Genomic DNA, 17,476 nt, shown 5'->3' on the forward strand with positions numbered 1-17,476 from the left:
CTTCTTCTTCTTTTTTTTTTCTTAACATATCTTGCATTATTTGTCTCAGAGGTACAGATCTGAGACTCCAGACATAGTATTTCTAAAATGAGAATCGCATCATGTCACTTTCCTGTTTAAAATTCTTCCTTGGCTCCCGCATTTCTCCTGGGATAAGGAGTCAGCTCTCACCATGGCCTACGGGAACTGCAGATCCTTCTTGAGTTTTCAGGACACACCAGTCTCTTTTCCATTCTATTTGCTCCATTACTGGTCTTCTGGTCTTCTAACTTTAAGATCTTTCCACATTTGGGTCTTCACAAAACATTTTCTTTCTTTCTACTGCTTTCCACGTCCTGCCCCCGCCCCCTTTTCCTGGGAAACACTATTCTCTGTCCTATCTGAAATGCCTAATTTCCTGATTAGCCTTCTTACATCCGAAGTTTCTGACACCAGGGGTCTTATCTGTCACATTAGCTGCTGTGTTCCCAGCTCCTGGGACATTATCTGGCACAATAAACTCAGTGAACACCTGAATGCGTGAAGAGGGCTTCTCTCAGCTTGTGGCCTGTGCTCTGGCCTCCCTCAGTCCCTCCCACAGATGGCCATCACTGCCTGATAGCCTCGAAGTGTCCTCTACTGAAGCCATCTGCTGAGGGCTTCTCTGGGCCAAGGCCTGTGCCAGGACTCCTAAGTGCTGCCCTGCCCAGAGCCAGCTGCCCTCCAGCTGGCTGCAGGCAATTTCTGTCCCTTCCCCGGGCCAGAGAAAGGCAAGAATATAGTCACCGCTGGGCACTTGCTCTCTAAAGTGCTCTGGGGAACCTGCCGAGCAGGGGTGGGGTGGGGAGGTGCCAATATGAAAAGAAAGCAGCAGCTGGTATTGCCAGACAGGGTACGGCTGTCAGGACGGGCCCAGCCGGAACCAGTGACAGGTCCCTCTAGCATCATGGCAGGGGCGCCATGTTTGCCTTGTCCCCGCTGAAATGCAGGTGGCAGGTTCCAAGGAGATGCATGACGGTCTCCTGCAAATCAACGAGCCAGGCCACCGGGCAGAGCACATGGGGGACCCAGGCCTCTGCCAAAGGAGTAGTTGAGTGGCTAAAGGATGGGGCTTGGGGTCAGACAGCCCTGGGCTCGAGTTGATGTTCTGCTGCTTCTTGGCAGTGTGTTCTCAAGAAATCCTTCAACCTTCCCGAGCCTCAGTTACCTTCTCTGCAAAATGGGAGTAACAGTACCTGCCTTATAGGATTCCTGGGAGGATTAAGTCAGATCACGTATGGAAACCATTGATCACAGCGCCTGGCACACGGTACGTGCTCGGATTGCTGACTGTGGTGGATCGCAGCCGGCCAGACACATCTTCCCTTGGTTTCCTAAAGCCTAGGGTGGGCAGAACTGCCTGCCCTCCTCCCTATCCCAGAGCACATTCTGTCCCTGCCACTCCTCCGTGCTTGTCACTTCCTACATTGCTCTACCCCTTCTCTAGCACGCACCTCTGTCGCCCTAGATTTGAGCTGCTTGCTGTACCCCAGATCCCCATCTTCGGGCCCCCTGGAGTTAACCAGTGCCAGGCCAGGTCCTACCCCCTCCTTCAAGCAGTGCATTCTTCTCATTACCTCCTGCCATACTCAGTCTCACAGAGCTTTGTCTCAGCCCGTGCTCTGGTGGTTAAGCCCCAAACCCTTTCAAGCCTCCTATCAGTGCTGTGGATGTGTGCGTACCGTGAGTCTGCTTCCCAGGATGTCCACAGACTCCACACCCCAGCATAAATCCCCTCTTCCAACAGTGGTACCTGGGGGAGATATGTCATCCTTCCCTTCTCCTCTCCTCGGGATGTCAGTGGTGGGAAAACAAATCCATGCTCACAGTCCTCACACGGAAATCAGTTTCAAAATTTCCTGGATATTAAGAAGGAGTGGACTGCAGGAGATAGGGAGGGGTGCATTGTTTGCTGGCACTAGATTCTCATTCTCCTCTCTAGCCCTCAGGAAGATGTGGATTTACAGGGTTTGTTTCCAGAATCAGGAAGGTCTGATGTTAATAAACATCCCCTTAAATGCAAGCAAAGAGAGTTTTTAGGTCTCAGTTCTTCCGGAATGGCAAGCCTGAGTCTACGAGGCTCATGGCCCAGCAAGAACAGAACTTTTCTGAAGCTGATGAGGGCCTACCTTTGCAGACTGAATTTGTGTCACCTACCTTGGGGGCTGATATGTCTGCTTCTGCCCTGCTGTCAGTAAGCTTTTGTAGGCTTGCTTCTAAATCAGGACCCTGCTGTTGACTTCTAGTAGGGGTCTGGATTGTTTGCCTGCTAGTGTGTAATTACCTGAGTGGTTCTTAAAATGTGGTCCACAGGCCACTGGGGCTCCTCTAGACTTTTTCAGGGCTCTGTGAGACTGGAACTACTTCTTTGATAACATTAAAATATTGTTTTCCATTTATACTGTGTGAGGAAAACTGCTGGCACCTCAGTATGAATCAAGGCTGTGACACCACATGATAACAAGACTATAGTCTTCCCCTTTAAGTACATGCAGGTAAAAAAAAAAAAAAAAAGCCAGTTGCACTTGAGAATGCCCTCCGTGAAGCAGTGAAAAATTATTAATTGCTTTAAACATCAACCCTTGAACACACATCTTTTTAATATTCTGTGTGGCAAAACAGGAAACATGCATAAAGCATTTCGGCTTTGGTTTTCCAGAGAAAAAGCTCTGGTGTCACTGAGTTACAAGCTGAACTAGCCATTTTTTAAAAATTTTCTTCCATAAAACACCATTTCTCCTTAAAAGAATGACTAGCAAACAGGTTATTCTGGGATGGATATTTAGTAGACAATGTCTCAAAAGTAAAAAAAATAAAAATAAAAAAAATAATAATAAGCCTGTCAGGGGCGCCTGGGTGGCTCAGTTGGTTGGGCGACTGCCTTCGGCTTGGGTCATGATCCTGGAGTCCCGGGATCGAGTCCCACATCGGGCTCCCTGCTCGGCGGGGGGTCTGCTTCTCCCTCTGATCCTCTTCCCTCTCGTGCTCTCTGTCTCTCATTCTCTCTCTCAAATAAATAAATAAAATCTCAAAAAAAAAAAAAATAATAAGCCTGTCACTTCCAGGAAAACAACTACTAGTACTTACCGGCAGTGATAAAATTCAAGCTTGCTTCCAAGTGAAAATTCAAAGTTTAGAAAACTTATAACTGCTACACTGAGCAGTATCCCTTTACTGGGAGACTCTTCTGAGGGCATCTGTGGTGATGTTACCGGCTAGGACGTTTTTGATACTGTGTAATGCAAGGTGCCAACTTCAGGAAGATCTGCATAACTCAGTGAAGGAGCATCTTCCCAATGACCAATGCACACTGTTACAGGATCCTTCATGGGGGAAAGCTCCATTCAAGTAACAGAGTATAGAAAGTCCATTGATGTGGTTTTGGGTTCCACACAACAACTGGCCTTTAAGAAACTTCCACCACGTGATTTTGGTGTATCATCAAAGAATATCCACAATTATTTGGAAGGGCTATTAAAATTCTCCTCCCTTTTCCAACTACATGTCTATGTGAAGCCAGATTTTCTTCTTGTACTTGACCTAAAACATCATATCACCACAGAGGGAATGCTGAAGTGGTTATGAAAATCCAGTTGCCTTCTACCACATTTGTAAAAATGTCACTCTTCTCAATTAAATTTCTTTCTGTTTGTTTTTCATAGAAGTTTGCTATTTATATAAACATGTAATGAGTAAATTATTTCTAAATGGATTAATAAACATTTAAAAAAATTTCTCAGTAGTACTTTCCAGTTTGGTAAATATCAGTAGCTATAACCACATAAACAAAAGCAGAGTCCTCATTGCTTTTGAAAAACCTAAAAGGGTCTTGAGACCCCAAATTTAAGAACTTCTGGGGTAGGGGACAAGAGCATGGGATCTGGGGTCAGACCAAGCTACCTTCTGATCCTGATTGGCTGCTTTACTGGAGATGAGGCTTGGGGAGTGGCTCTTGGTTCTCAGCACTGAGAGAGAGCCAGGGGGACTGCATGCCTACCTCAGGGACTGCTTGAACCAGCAAGGGTGAGAGCCGCAGGTCCCAGGTGGCCCTCACTCAAGAAGAGAGCAGGCTGGGGGTTTGCAGAGGGCTGACAGAGGAAAACTCACTTCCCGCCTGTAAGGTACCACCTTGCTCGCTCGTGCCTGCAGTAGGCTCCCTCACCCTCCCTTTGGAGAAATGCTATGGAACTTTGTTGTTGTTTTTTTTCCTTCTCAGTGAATTAAACTTAATTTTGTTTTGTACATTGGCAGCTCTGCCTGAGACCACTGATGATGCCTGAGGGAGCTGGAAAGCCAGCCCTGGATCCAAACACTGATTCTGGTCCTTGAACCTGAGGCCTCCAAGCTACTGCTTTCTGGGCCGGTTGACTTTCACTTTCTCTGGCATCAATTTCCCTGCTCCCCCCTTACCCGGACCCCTCCCCTGATACTCCTCCTCCACTGCCTCTGGGAGATGATCTGGGCTCAGAGCTCGAGGCTGCCATCCTGGGTGTGCTTTGGAAACCAGTTTGGCCGTGGGGGTTGCCATCATTTCCAAAGCAGGAGATCAGGTCTCCCCAAGCTCTGGTGTTTACTTTATCATTACAGCCAATTATCTTTGTTATTTCAATCTCTATTTCATGAGCTTTGGGGAAAAGCATCCACAGGCCTGCTTTCATGGCATCTTCTTCTCTTTGGCATGTGTCACTTGGCACTCAGTTGGTCCAGGAAGGAGGCGAGTACCTGGGTCATTTCTGCAGCCCCCACCCCATGCCACCGGCAGAGGGAAGGGCCCAGGGCTGGTGGCGCCATGAGGCGGTGCTCTTGCAGACCTCAGCAGCACAGCCAGAGCCCAAACACAGGGTGTCGTGGGCCTTTTAGTGACTATCAAGTCCTTCCATCCGTCCGTCCTTCCTTCCTTCCTTCCGCCCTCCCTCCCTCCCTCCCTTCCTTTCCTGGCATGGGCAGCCCGGTTCCAGCCTCCTTGAGTGTCGGGGAGATGCTGGGAGCCACAACACACCCAGGCATTGACCTGCTATTCTAAGTCAGTGTCCTACTCAGGTTCCCCCCACCCACCTCCCCCCGAAGCACTGGCAGAGCCAGTCCCAGGGGGAGGAACAGTCCCTGCTGGTGTCTTGGTCAATTCTGTCACTTGTGTCAGAGGGCAGGGTGCATGCTAAGCTGTCCCAGAGGAAGGGGCATGCCCAGGGTCCGGGGACACAGTGCACGCTTGCGATGTGGCTGGGGAGTGGCATGCGAGTGTGCCTTCCCGGGCTGGCACTCTGGGTCCCGGTCACACCCCACCAGGCTCTGCCCGCCACGACCCGCAGCAGCTGCCGCCCCTCCCGCCTCCCCCGCCCTGGATCTGCTCCTCACCCTTCAGGCTTCATCTCCACAGAGAAGCTTTCTCTGATCTCCACGCCAAGGGGAGCCTCTCTACTCTAGGGTGTCACAGCAACCTTGCCCTCTCTTTTGTGGCACTGTCATAGTTGTCATCTTGCACATGCTGCTGAGACAGTGGAGCATACGTCTCCCTTCCCAGTGACCTGGGGGCCCCACACGGTGGGGGTCTCCCCAGTGCGAGCAGAGGAACCCGACCCACCAGGCGTGCAACAGACAGGCGCTGAGTGAGTGAGGGACCGAGCGGAAGCAGGAACATGGCGTGTGCGGGCTGTGCTCTGGGCCGTTCCAGGGACACCTCCCTGCCCGTGGACTGGCTGAGCTTTCCAGGGGGCGGGAAGGCAGTTTCCTCCACAGCATGAAGAGTGCCTCAGGAAGGGAATGAGACCTCTTTTGTTAAGTGGGAGCCTCTGGGGCAGGAGCAGCCCTGAGGAGTTGGTGTGGGGAGTCAGATGGCTCCCGGGTGGAGCACGAGCAGGACTCAGGACTAAGATTTCACCTGTAACATAGGTAGCCGTAAGGGGGAGCAGGTTGGTAGAAGTGCTCCGGAAGCCACGGTGCCTGCTGGGCATCGTTTTTACAACGATCTGGGCTGTTTCTGGTGTCAGACTGAGAGCCTGCTGGGGAATCTGGAAGGTGGAGTACAGAGCAGGGGGCTTGGGTGGGGGGGCATCTAGAAAACAAGATGGTAACCCTCCTGCTTGTATTCTGGAGGGCCAAGTAGTCGTCGCCGGCCAGGCAGAGGCACTGGGGAGGAGTGCTTCCTGTCCCCGTGTCGAAGCTGCTGCCCGACCCCTTGGCCGAGGCTCTGCTGCCACGGTGCCAGGGTCCACTCAAGGAAGGGCGCCCCAGGCAGTCGTGCTGGGGACACTGGAGATAAAGTGTGGCGGATGCTGGCCGAGGTGGGGTTAGAGGGTGGGAGTACTTACAGTTCGGTCACGTCCTTGGGAATGCCTTTGGGGAGGGCGTGCAGCCCCCTGTTGCTGCACCGGACCACCGTCTCCACGCAGGTGCACTGCTCCGGGCAGTGGGGGCCCACCTGGCAGCTACTCTCGTCATTGCCTGTGGAGGGTCCCAAAGTGAGCATGGGGGGACACTAGCTTCTCTGGGGGGGTGGGGGGGCGGGGCAGGTGAGCGAGGCCGGGTGCCAGGGACCAAGCGGTCTTCAGGAAAGGGAAGCCCTCCACTCTGAGCCTGAACCGGAAATAAGGAGGCTGCTGGTCTCCTCCATGGGTAAAGGGGAAAGAATGTATGTCTGGATCGGGGAAAAGGGCCACCCCTCTGCTACCATGTTCAACATAAATTGAAGACTTTAAAAACTTGATTAACCAGAGTATTAGATAGGGGAGAGATGACTGTGAACCGAATCCAGAATAAGCCAAACTGACTAAAGGAGTGCTCCAGGGTAGGCGGAGAGCCCTGTCTACTCCCTCTTTCTCCTACTGTTCTCCACTCCTTCCACCGACACAATCCGTCTGGGGTGGTAAATGTGTCCCCAGCCCATTATACCTTAACCTCAGTTAATCTACAAACCAGTTAATTTGTCTTTAGATAAGCTATAGCTGACCAAGTAAAAAATGTGCTGGCTGAATTTATGTAAATATGTCCTTTGGAATCCTGACATTTAAAGCCTTGGGCCTCCAGGTATTCATAACCCTCCCAGCCAGTGACAGAAATTTCCCAGGAGCTCATCTTGAAGTCTGTTTCTCAGGATACACTGAGACTCATGACATAGATAGGAAAACTGAGGGCCAGGGCTCTCATGCACGGTTGTGTAGGTTGCGTACTGCACAAGGGTGCCTCACCATCTAATGGGCACCGATCTCACTGTGGATATGATAGATTAGGACATTTAGTACAACAGTATTCTCATAGACAGCCATAAAGTGTCTTGTTTTAAAAAAATCAGTATATTATGACACATTTCTGATAGAAGCAAAATGTCTTTAGGAAGAGGCCCCCTTTCTTAATTTGCATAAGGGAGCCATATGGTTAGCAGCAGACCTACAGAGCCCCATAGAGCCCTTCAGAGCCATAGCTGCATGCCAGAGGGCAGAGCAGTGTCAGATCTCAGGGGGTCCTGGCCATTAGTTACCTGCTGCACCTCTCCTCTCTTATCTTTCTTGCCTTCCCAGGTACTGCCCCTCTGCCCCGCCCCCCAGCCTCCTCACCTTCACAGGTAAAGTCCTGGCTGGCCACATCCTGGATGGGGATCTCCTTGAGGAAGAATGGCTTCTGGCACCGGGGGTTCCCGCTCACGATCCGCCTCTTCCTCAACCACTTGCCGAGCCAGGCCAGGTGGCAGTTGCAGTTGAAGGGGTTGGACAGGAGGTTTCTGGGAGGAAAAAAGGGCCCTCTGAGTGGTTAGCACCTACCGCTCTACTGTGGAAGCTGGCCTCGGGACCCAGGGCTGCAACCCTGGGGCCCGGCTCCCCAAGGAGGCCTGCTCTGGGTTCCGGAGAAGGAGAGAGGAGGTCCAGGAAAGGAAATGCAGACTCTCTTCTAGAATCCAGAGGCAGTCTTTGCGAGGGTCTCATTCCAGACCTCTGTGGACGGACAGGACCATGGTCTCCTGCCGCGCCCTCCCTTCTCCGCTGAGCTCCACCTATGGACTGTCTTCAATCCCGCAGCACGGTTCTCTTACACTTAGTGCCTCCACCAGCGCTGGTCCCCGGCCTGGCATGACCCTCTCTGCTGTCTGCCTGGCCGCCTCCTCCTCCTTCCGTCCTGGCGTAGACAGGGAGACTAGAAGCTGCACCTGTCCCAGCCTCCTCCCTCACTCGCCCACGTGGCCTGCTCAGCAGCCACACTGGCCGTGCAATGTGTGCCTCCCTCCTTAGACTCTTGGCTCCCCAGGGTGGACATCAGACCTGTCTGTCCTGTGTCTCTGGGGTCCTGCATGGCATCAGCACCGCCACTGTGTGTGTATATGTATCTGAGGAATGCAGTGACCGGACTGGTGGAGGGATGGGGGCAGAGCAGCTGTGGGTCTGCGTGTTGCCTGGGGGACTAGAACCAGGCTCAGCGCTTCATAAGCCCGAGGACAGAGGGGACACTATTCTCATCTCACACAGGAGGAAAGTAAAGCTTAAGGAGGTTACATGAGAGGCCAGGCAGCCCTGAGTTGCTGTGGTATGACAGGACAAATTAAGAGCTCGGGAGTCAGACATCCCGGGTTTGAATCCTGACGCTGACGTTCAGCAGCTGTGCTGAGTCAGGCGAGTTTCTTCTTGCGTCAAAGCTGGTTCCCCTAATGAATTGTGACTGTACCTCTGGGCATCTTGTATGTGTCTGGATTCTCAGTGTGGAGACACACAGGAGGGGTAGAAAGTGAGCTAAAGTAAACCAACCTGCTGGCGCTAGTTCCTAGCCCCCGGCCGCCCGCCGTGCTGCCACTCATTCGTTCCATTCACACCTTGGTTCACCAGGTATATAATGGGCCCTTACTTAGTGCCAGGCACTGACCCAGGCATTGTGGACACAGCGGTGCACAGAAGAGCTGCACATCCCTGTCCTTCTGGAACTTCCATTCCAGCTGATGGGAGGCAGACAGCATGGAATCAACAACCCAAACGTCGGTTGTATGGTCTATCAGGAAACGGTCCGTGCTAAGGAAATGGTCAGGAGACCTGGGCTGAGGAACTGGGGGGGATGGCACGGGGGCAGAGCGGGGTGAGGCACCCACACTTGAGCAAAGGATGGAAGGAGGGGAGGGAGGCCGGGGAAGGCTGTTCCAGGTAGTGGGAGTGGGTCTAGGGTGTGGGGGGCAGTGAGGAGGCTGGGGGGGCGGTGCTGGCCTGGAGGTAGGTTAGGAGGGACCGGATGGTGTGGGCCCTTTAGGACATCTATAATTTGGCTTTTATTCCCAGTGAGGTGGGTATTTGGGAACAATAGGCAGCAACAGGAGATGCAACCAAAAGCCTTTCTCTTCTGTCTTTCAGAGAGTCATTAGGGAAGGAAAGAGAGAGAGGAATGGACCAGCAACTAAGGTTAACAGAGCCACGTGGAAATACTATGCACAACCATAAAGGCTAACGTGTGTTGAGTACTTTCTATATCTCAGGCCCCTCCTTCGCATTTTACAAATATTAATGGATTCAATCTTCGTAACAATCCTTTGAGATGGATTATACAGAAGGAACAATTCAAACACAGAGAGATGAAGTAACTTTTCTAAGGTCACACAGCTAATAAGAGGTAAAGCCAGGGTTTGAAACCAGGAAATTTGCTCTAGAGCCCATCACTTTACTATTCTAAAGCCTCCTTACCAATACAATGAATTATCCGGGCAGGAGCACTCATTTAGGTGTCCAGAAGGCTAGATTCTAATTCTGGTTCTGATACACATTTAAGCGGCCAGTGACATCATTTAAAACCCACTGTCAGATCATGTCACTGGCCTGCTTAAAACCTTCAGTGGCTTTCGATGAAGACCAAAATAGTCCATGGCAGGCCTGTAGCCTGGCCCTGGCCTGGCCTCCCTTCTGCCTTGCCTTATACCTCATCCTCCCTTACTCTGTGCTATGACCATGTTGGACTGTGCTCAGTCTCATGCATCTGCTCTGTGACAACCCACCACAGAGCCTTTGCACATGTTCTTCTGATAGAAGGAAATACACTTCCCACTTTCTTGAACAAGCTAACTCCCACTCACCTTCCAGAACCAAGCTCCAGTGTTCTTTGACAAAGCCTATGTTGGGTTTTCATATCACCGTGGACCTCCCTTCTGTGGTAATTCACTATGCTGTGAGCTCCAGAAAGGAGGGACCATGTCTGTGAATTCTTAGCACTTCGATGGTGCCTGGCACATGGAGGGAGCCCAGCAAGTGGTTATTACGTTGACAGATGGGTAGGTGACTGTGGCCAAACATGGTAGGGAGCTGCCAGGGGAGAGGTGTGCAGGAGAGGAGCCCAGAGTCAGTGTGCAGTGGGTCCAGGAGGACTTACATGGTAGATAGGGAGACAAGTGTGGTGAAGGCTCCAGGGGTGATGGTGGTGATCCGATTGTCATAGAGGGACAGCAGCCTCACTGAACTCAGGCCAGCAAACGTGTCATTGCTCACGCAGTTGATCAGGTTACTCCTCAGCATCCTGTAAGGAGAGGGATAGGGATGAGGGTGCACAGGCATTATCTTCTCTCCACCACAGAGCCACAGGGTGTGTGTGTGCGTGCGTGTGTGTGTGATGCTTTTGCCAACTCCAGGCCAGACTAGTCATGTTGCTGAGGTTTGTTCTGTGATAGGGTGTGGGTCCCCACTGTGGCTACCTGTGAATGTGTGCGTACATTCTTGTCTGTGCATGCTTTATGTACAGTAAATATGGGTGTCATGAGTGTCTATGTGTACACATGTATGTTGTATGGTGGTCAGTGTCTGCATGTCTATTTCTGGGAGGAGAAAGGAGAATCAAGATGTGGCTGTGGGCCATCAGCTTGTATGTGTGTGTGCTTGTGTGTACATGCTTGTTTGTGTATGTGCTTCTCGGCATGCGGCCTGTGTGTCATTTTTATGTATATGTGTCTATATCTAAGTGGGTGAGTGTGTGTGTGCCCCTCTCAGCACAGTTTCAGCATGAATCTATCTACGTGTACACCTTAGGGCAAGTATCTTTCAGGGTGCGTGTGCTGGGGTTGCTGAGCATGCTAAGCGGTTTCCCATCGAGGCCTGGGAAGTGTCTAGTGCCTCTCTGGCTCCAAGAAGGAAGGCACTCAGCTTGTTAGGACAGGGCGCAGGAGCTGCCCGCCAGCCTTCGTAATCCCCCTCCGAGGCCCCCGTCCTCCCATCTCCTTGCAGGCCTTGGCCCAGGATCCAGGCACTCACAGGGTCTTGAGGCTGCTGAGTCCCCGGAACATGCGTCCATGCAGCGTTTCCAGCTGGTTCCCGGTCAGCATCAGCTCCTGCACACCGGCCGTTCCATCGAAGGCACCCTCTCTCACCTCCTTGATCTTGTTGTTACTCAGGTTTCTAGAAGGAGGAGACAGAGTGGGTCAGGATGCAGGGAGGGAATCATGAACCCTGCAATCAGGGGGGACCCTCAGGCGCCCTTGGACCAAGGACTGGATGGTGGGGCTCCCTGATGCCTTGGTCTTCAGCACCCGTGGCTGTGGAGCAAGGACCCCAGTCCTCCACTTTGGGGCTACCCTGTGAAACAGGCTGCATGCAGCCTGAAGTCTTTTCAGGGTGATCCTTTTTTCTAAGCCCCAGGTACGAGCACATTTAAAATGGCGATTCTCAAACTGATTTTTCTCCCTTCATCAGAAACACTTGCCTAGCAGTGCTTCTCACATGGAAGGCCAGAGAAAAATATAAAATGTGCCCTCTGTGGGGGTGGGACATTTGTAGAGCTTCTAGCTCTACAGTTGAGATCCTTGATATAAATGGACACTTTATAGTTACTACTTTCTGAGCACTTATTATGCATTTGGTTCCACGTGAGGGGTTTGGCCCACAGAATCACATCAAATCCTTGAAACAACACCTATCAGAAGAGTATTACGTGTATTATCATTGTCTCATTTTATGGATGAGGTGACTGAGGTTCAGAGAGTTTAAGTAACTTGCCCAGAATCACACAGCTGATAGAACTGGGATTGAGGCCAGGCTTTCTGGTGCATCAAAAGTCCTCCTAAGTGAATGTTCCTTTGGTGCTGTGGATACTCACACCCTTCTGTTACTGCTTTGCAGAATTCAGGGCTTGCATATTGTATTTTCCAACAGCTTGGTCCTACGAAACCTTGGAGCCACCCTTTCCAATTCTGCTCGAGCTCTGAGAAGGCCTTTCCCTCCAATGCCTGATACCACAGGCCAGGCCTCTCGAGAGCTCCTGCAGGGCCACCGGGGCTGCGAGTCCTCCAGGGCGCTCCTTGGCAGGGAGCCTCCATGGACCACCCAGTCAGCCTGAAATGCATCCCAGACAGGACGGATGGAGTGGAGAGTGATGGTGTTTACACAAACTGGGGGAAAAATCCAGTCTCCGGAGCAAAGAGCCTGCCCGTGCCTTGCACAGGAATGGTGTTCTGCGAACAGCAAAGCTGCAGGTGTAGACGGAGCCTGCTGACCCTCTAAGCACACTGAGGATGTTAGGACCCACAGCTGAGCCCCTGGTGCTTTTGCCTCTCTCACGCGCCCGTGCGCAGCTCTGGGCTGACCCACGGCAACCCCAGGGGGTGAAGCTTCCCTCGGCAACCGCCTCAGGGCTGGCGATGGAACTGGGCGCCCACGGGCTGGACGCCAGTTTGCTGCCTCCTTCCTACGTAGGGCCTGGGCCTGCAAGGCAGGGCAGTGCCCATGCCTATGTGCAGGTGTGGAGGCAACAGCTGGTGGCTTGTCGGCACCCTCAGCGCTCCTGTCATGGCCCTGCTCTCCTGCCCCTTCCGTCCTGCCAAGGAAACAGGAGAAATACTCCTCAGCATCCTGCCCTCAAGGTCTGAGAGATTTGGGAGACTCTCTCTCTGGATTTCTGCCCCCCTCCCCCTTGCTGGCTCTCCTTAAACTCAGCCGTTTTTGTTTGTTTGTTTGTTTGTTTGTTTTTTAAATAAATCCTGGTAGTCCTGGTCTGGGATAACCCAGGAATGAAGGGGAGACTGCAAATTACCCCCAAATTAGACATGGGAGGAGAGAGAAAAGCTCTCCCAGTAGCTATAACTCATATGAATGCCGGAGGAGCAGGATTTTACTCCAGAGAGTTAGGCTCTGTGGGGAATTAAAGTACACAGGACGGGCAATGAAGATGAGTTAAAGCAGCCATGAAGGGGGAGGGCTTCCATTTCCCGACATCTGTTTCTTCAAATGAGCAAAATTAACATCACATTACTGTAAAGTTTGTGAATTGGATTTCCTCAGGTTGGGAGAATGGAAAACATAAGGAGAGAAAAAAAGGAGGGGACAGAATTTTCCAGAAGACCAGGCTGCGGCTGTCTCTCCATTCATCAAAGCGCTGCTCAAAACTACAGGCAGCTTGGGGCAAGCACTCCACTCACAAAACGAGAGCATCGGGCTTTTGTAGGAACTCTCTCTTACTCTCAGAGCGCTATCTTCCTGAAGATGCCCCAGATCCCAGGGACCCCAAATGTGAAGCCAGGGCCACTCAGGAGGCCTCGCTCCATTTTTGTCTCTACAGATGCACCCGAAGGAATATGGCTTCATCCTGGCTTTGACTCTGATGAGGATGGGATCTTACACAAGGGTCCAGCCGTGGAAAACTCCCATGCAGGCTGGGGTGGGGGTGGGGGGTGGGGGGCGGGGGAGGGCAGTTCAGAGGGGCAGCGCCAGGAGAAACCCAGTGTGTGTCCCCGCTGCCTCTGCTGGCTGTTGGCTGTCCCAAGAAACAATGAGGCCCCGCAGGCTGGGGACTTGTCTGGCTTCCCCTGGAAACCTGAGTCCGAGGAGGCAAGCCTGGGCCTCTCCTAGCCCATGGCTTGTAAGACCGCCTAAGCACTCTGGCAACAGGGAGGCATCTGTGATCCTGTTTAAAGCCCAGTCTCAGATGAAAATGTAGTGGGGAGAGAGCTAAGTGGATTTTGTTCTAGAAACTAAGGATACTGGGTCATCATGGAGCAAGCACTCTGGCACGCTGTCAGGTCAGGGAGGTCCCGTCTACCCTTTTTATGAACCTCTCCCTCCCTGACGTGGAAATTCTATTTCCAGCTGGGGCTGCAAGCTCAAATGTCCACAGGGTCCAGGCTGGTGACTTAAGGCAGGAAGCAGGTTCAGGGGGATAGCACAGTCCACAAGCCCAGTGACCAGAAAAGCAATGCCTGATTTAGTGGGGGGAGCTGCTTCTCACTTCAACTCAACTGCAGCCATTTGACCCTGTTTTACCAGATCTTCTGATTTTCCAAAAGATGCCAGAAATTTGGATTTTTTTTTTTCTGTGAATATTCCTGATTTTTAAAAGTGGGCAACTAATTCTTACTAAAAACACAACTATGGTCAACAAATTCGCCTGTGTGTACCTGATTTTGGCTAGAGGGCTGCCAGGTTTCAGCCTGTGGCTGAGATTCTCCTTCAGCGTAGGAACTGACCTAAAAGTCCGCCTGAGAGACGCCATGACCACAGTCTGAATGTGACGTCATTTGAAGAGTTGCCTGGAGTTACCACTGTACCAATAATCCTTTTGGGGAATGGCTTATACATTTTTTTTGGAGGGGGAGGCCATCCCTTAGTACATGTGATATTCTTGGAGATCTCATTATTCCCACAGGACAGGTAAAGGCACAGTAGAGTTTCAACACCTGGCTTTATACTCCCCCGCACCCTCGGCCCCTGTGCCCGGTCAGGGTAAAGTCAAGAGCATAACCTTAGGGCCCTGACTTCCCAGTCCCTGCAGAAGCTTAGTAGACTTGGACACAGGCACAGCTGGCTTTAACCTGACCCTGATCCCGTTGGCCCACTACCTCTATGGGGATGTTGGGATGGTGATGGGTCCCAGTTAAGACCCTTTACTTAAAAAAAGAGCTGCCATCAAGTTATTTTAAATAAGTGCTTACAGCTGGTGGCCTTTGGGACCAGATCTGTTCCTTCGGCATTTGCTCGGTTGGCTAGTACTACGAATATGAATTTATGCACACATACATGTGCACACACATGTAATTACTGCCTTCAGGTGGGGCATGCATTCCCCAGCTGATCTGCACTGTTACCACTCCTGGCTCTGCTGCTTGAGTTTTAACCTTGGATAAGTTACATAACTTTCTGTGTTTCAGCTTCCTTATTTGTAAAATGTAACAATCTCAAAGCTTTTTTGCTTTTCTTGGCGAGAGTTACATGAATTAATGTCAGTACAGTCTGGCCCAGAGTGAAGTGTCTAGTAACCGTCAGTGGCTAGCTGCTGTTAGTAGTATTATTAGTATTAATTATTGCCATGCACCAAGTTCCTTTCCACAACTGTGCTACTCTCTGGATCTTGAAAGTATCTGAACTTGCAACTCCTGTTTTAAATATATAGCTAGCTACCCTGGGTCACTCAACCCAGATGTGCTCTTCTGTCTTCCTGCTCCTTTTCATCCCAGGTCCACGTTCAGTGGCGTGTCTTTCACTGACCTCTTCATACTTACTTCTTTTTTTTTTTTTTGAATGGGATTTTATTTATTTTTTATTTTTTTAAGATTTTATTTATTTATTTTGACAGAGAGACACTGCGAGAGAGGGAACACAAGCAGGGGGAGTGAGAGAGGGAGAAGCAGACTTCCCGCGGAGCAGGGAGCCTGATGCGGGGCTCGATCCCAGGACCCTGGGACCAGGACCTGAGCTGAAGGCAGATGCCTAACGACTGAGCCACCCAGGCGCCCCTTGTCATACTTATTTCTGATCCTCATCATAACTTATAAGGAAGGTAGATTTCTTTCTACCATGCAAATAATGTAACTAGGGCTCAGCAAGGCTAAGGACAATCCTAGGGTGACACAGCAGGAGGGGGACAGAGCTGAACTGAGAACAAATGCAGGTCTGTTCTTTGCCGCGCTTGGATTGCTGGCTGCTACAGGGAATGTTTGGCAGCCGGGACCTTCATTCCAGCACAGCAAACACTGGGACAAACCCAGTGACCTTCGACCCTTTCAGCGAGAACTGGATTTGTGTTTTGCCACGGTCCCCACCACTCTCTTGTGGCTTGGATGCTGAGGCTGGGAGTTGGTGGTCACTTACCATTGTGTTTGTGTGGTTGTTTTTCTTGGTGCACAGAAACGGTTCTCTATTCTCCCTTCCTTGTCGCAAGGGAGAAGATGGGAGAGAGACTCAAAGTGTGTGAGCTTCACCTCACGCGGGAGGGTAATGTCTCTCTGTGGAAGCAAAGATTACTTCGTCCTGTTTACTATGCAGATATGTACTTGGCCAGCCTTACTCATTTAAATACCTGCCTTCTCTCCATACACATGGAAGTTACTGTTTTGAGGTTTAAAACAGTATGTGTTTTTCAGGTTTGAATTAAACAGGACATTTCCTTGCAGGTGATGGGTGATGTCTGTGCTCAGTTTCCGAAGCCTGACCACACAGACAGCCACAATCCTCACCAGGACCCACATGTGTCCCTCTCTCCTCTGTGCCTTCAGAGTGCTCTCTCCTGCTCCCAGTTACAGAGCAGTCACTGAGGACGTGGGCAAGGTGGTGGCTGTGGGCAGGGAGGGAGGGGGGTGCAGCCCAGGGCAGGGGAAGGTCTTTCTCCTTCTTGTCTGCAGGGGACTGATGGGTGGAAGAGTGGAGAACATGACAAAAAAAAAAAAAGGTTTACAGTCAGTTCTCATTATTCACGGTAGTTATAGTCTACAAAGTCACGGGGAAACTGAATTAGGGAATGCTGAACCACGGCTCCTAGGGGAAACACAGGGTTAAGTTCCTGTGGGCCTCTGGTCACAACATTGTCATCAGCTGATCAGTACATAACCTTGTCTGATGTGTGTTTCTGTTTAAAGACATCTTATTTAATATATGTGGTTGATTTATTTACATGGCACTCACAGCCTCTAGACCATTACTCGAGTCTGAACAAAGCCCATGTAACATACATATTTTCTTCACGAGGCACATCGTAGCCTTCTTGTGCTTTGGAAGGCTAGACAGCCTAGCAGCACTATGTATCGGGGCCATTTAAACAGCAAAACCACCAACAAAATGCATAAACATGCAAAAAGATGTGGCACCAAATACACTGTGAAAAGGACACTTGTTTACAGTCCGAGAGCGGAAACAAAAAATCAGAGCACAGCCTTGTTGGATATCAGCTGAGGACAGGCATGCAGGACAACTCAAATTTTCTGCTGTTTTGTCCGTGTCTACAAATGAGCATGAAAGCACCGTGAGTACTGATTTTGAGATTACAAAGAAGTTTCAGCGAGTAAGTGAATTAGCAAATATGGGATTTGCGAATAAGGAGGCTTGACTCTTTTTCCTTTGAACCCAACTCTGGGGCCAGGAGGTGTGGAGCCTGGGGTGGGCGCAGGGAGAGGGGCCGAGGAGAAGGGAATCAGAGGGTAGAGAGCCCCTGTCTGTGCTGGTACCTCTGTGAGGGCCCTGGGAAGGGAAGATGAGCAGGAAGCAAGCCTAACTGCACACTGGTGTGACTATGGATGAACCCCAGTCTGAGT

The 17,476-nt window shown here is 51.1% G+C and overlaps 1 protein-coding gene and 1 long non-coding RNA gene across 3 annotated transcripts in view; one reads left to right on the forward strand and one right to left on the reverse strand.

Annotated features, from left to right (window-relative positions):
- SLIT3 (slit guidance ligand 3) overlaps positions 1-17,476 on the reverse strand; it is a 592,271-nt gene that overhangs the window by 61,038 nt on the left and 513,757 nt on the right. For both annotated transcript variants that reach the window (XM_081826287.1, XM_081826286.1), the window contains exons 17-20: positions 11,217-11,360; positions 10,345-10,488; positions 7,569-7,732; positions 6,327-6,459 (exon numbers count right to left, since the gene is read on the reverse strand). In XM_081826287.1, the coding sequence (XP_081682413.1) occupies positions 6,327-6,459; positions 7,569-7,732; positions 10,345-10,488; positions 11,217-11,360 (585 nt within the window). The remainder of the gene's footprint in view (positions 1-6,326; positions 6,460-7,568; positions 7,733-10,344; positions 10,489-11,216; positions 11,361-17,476) is intronic.
- Positions 8,982-17,476, forward strand: part of LOC145722607 (uncharacterized) — a 32,138-nt gene continuing 23,643 nt past the window's right edge. The window contains exon 1 of the long non-coding RNA XR_014146974.1: positions 8,982-9,016. This is a non-coding gene — a long non-coding RNA (uncharacterized LOC145722607). The remainder of the gene's footprint in view (positions 9,017-17,476) is intronic.

Source organism: Leptonychotes weddellii, chromosome 7 (assembly GCF_054177405.1).
Source record: "Leptonychotes weddellii isolate Sample4059 chromosome 7, ASM5417740v2, whole genome shotgun sequence".
In the NCBI taxonomy this organism is placed as follows: domain Eukaryota; kingdom Metazoa; phylum Chordata; class Mammalia; order Carnivora; family Phocidae; genus Leptonychotes; species Leptonychotes weddellii.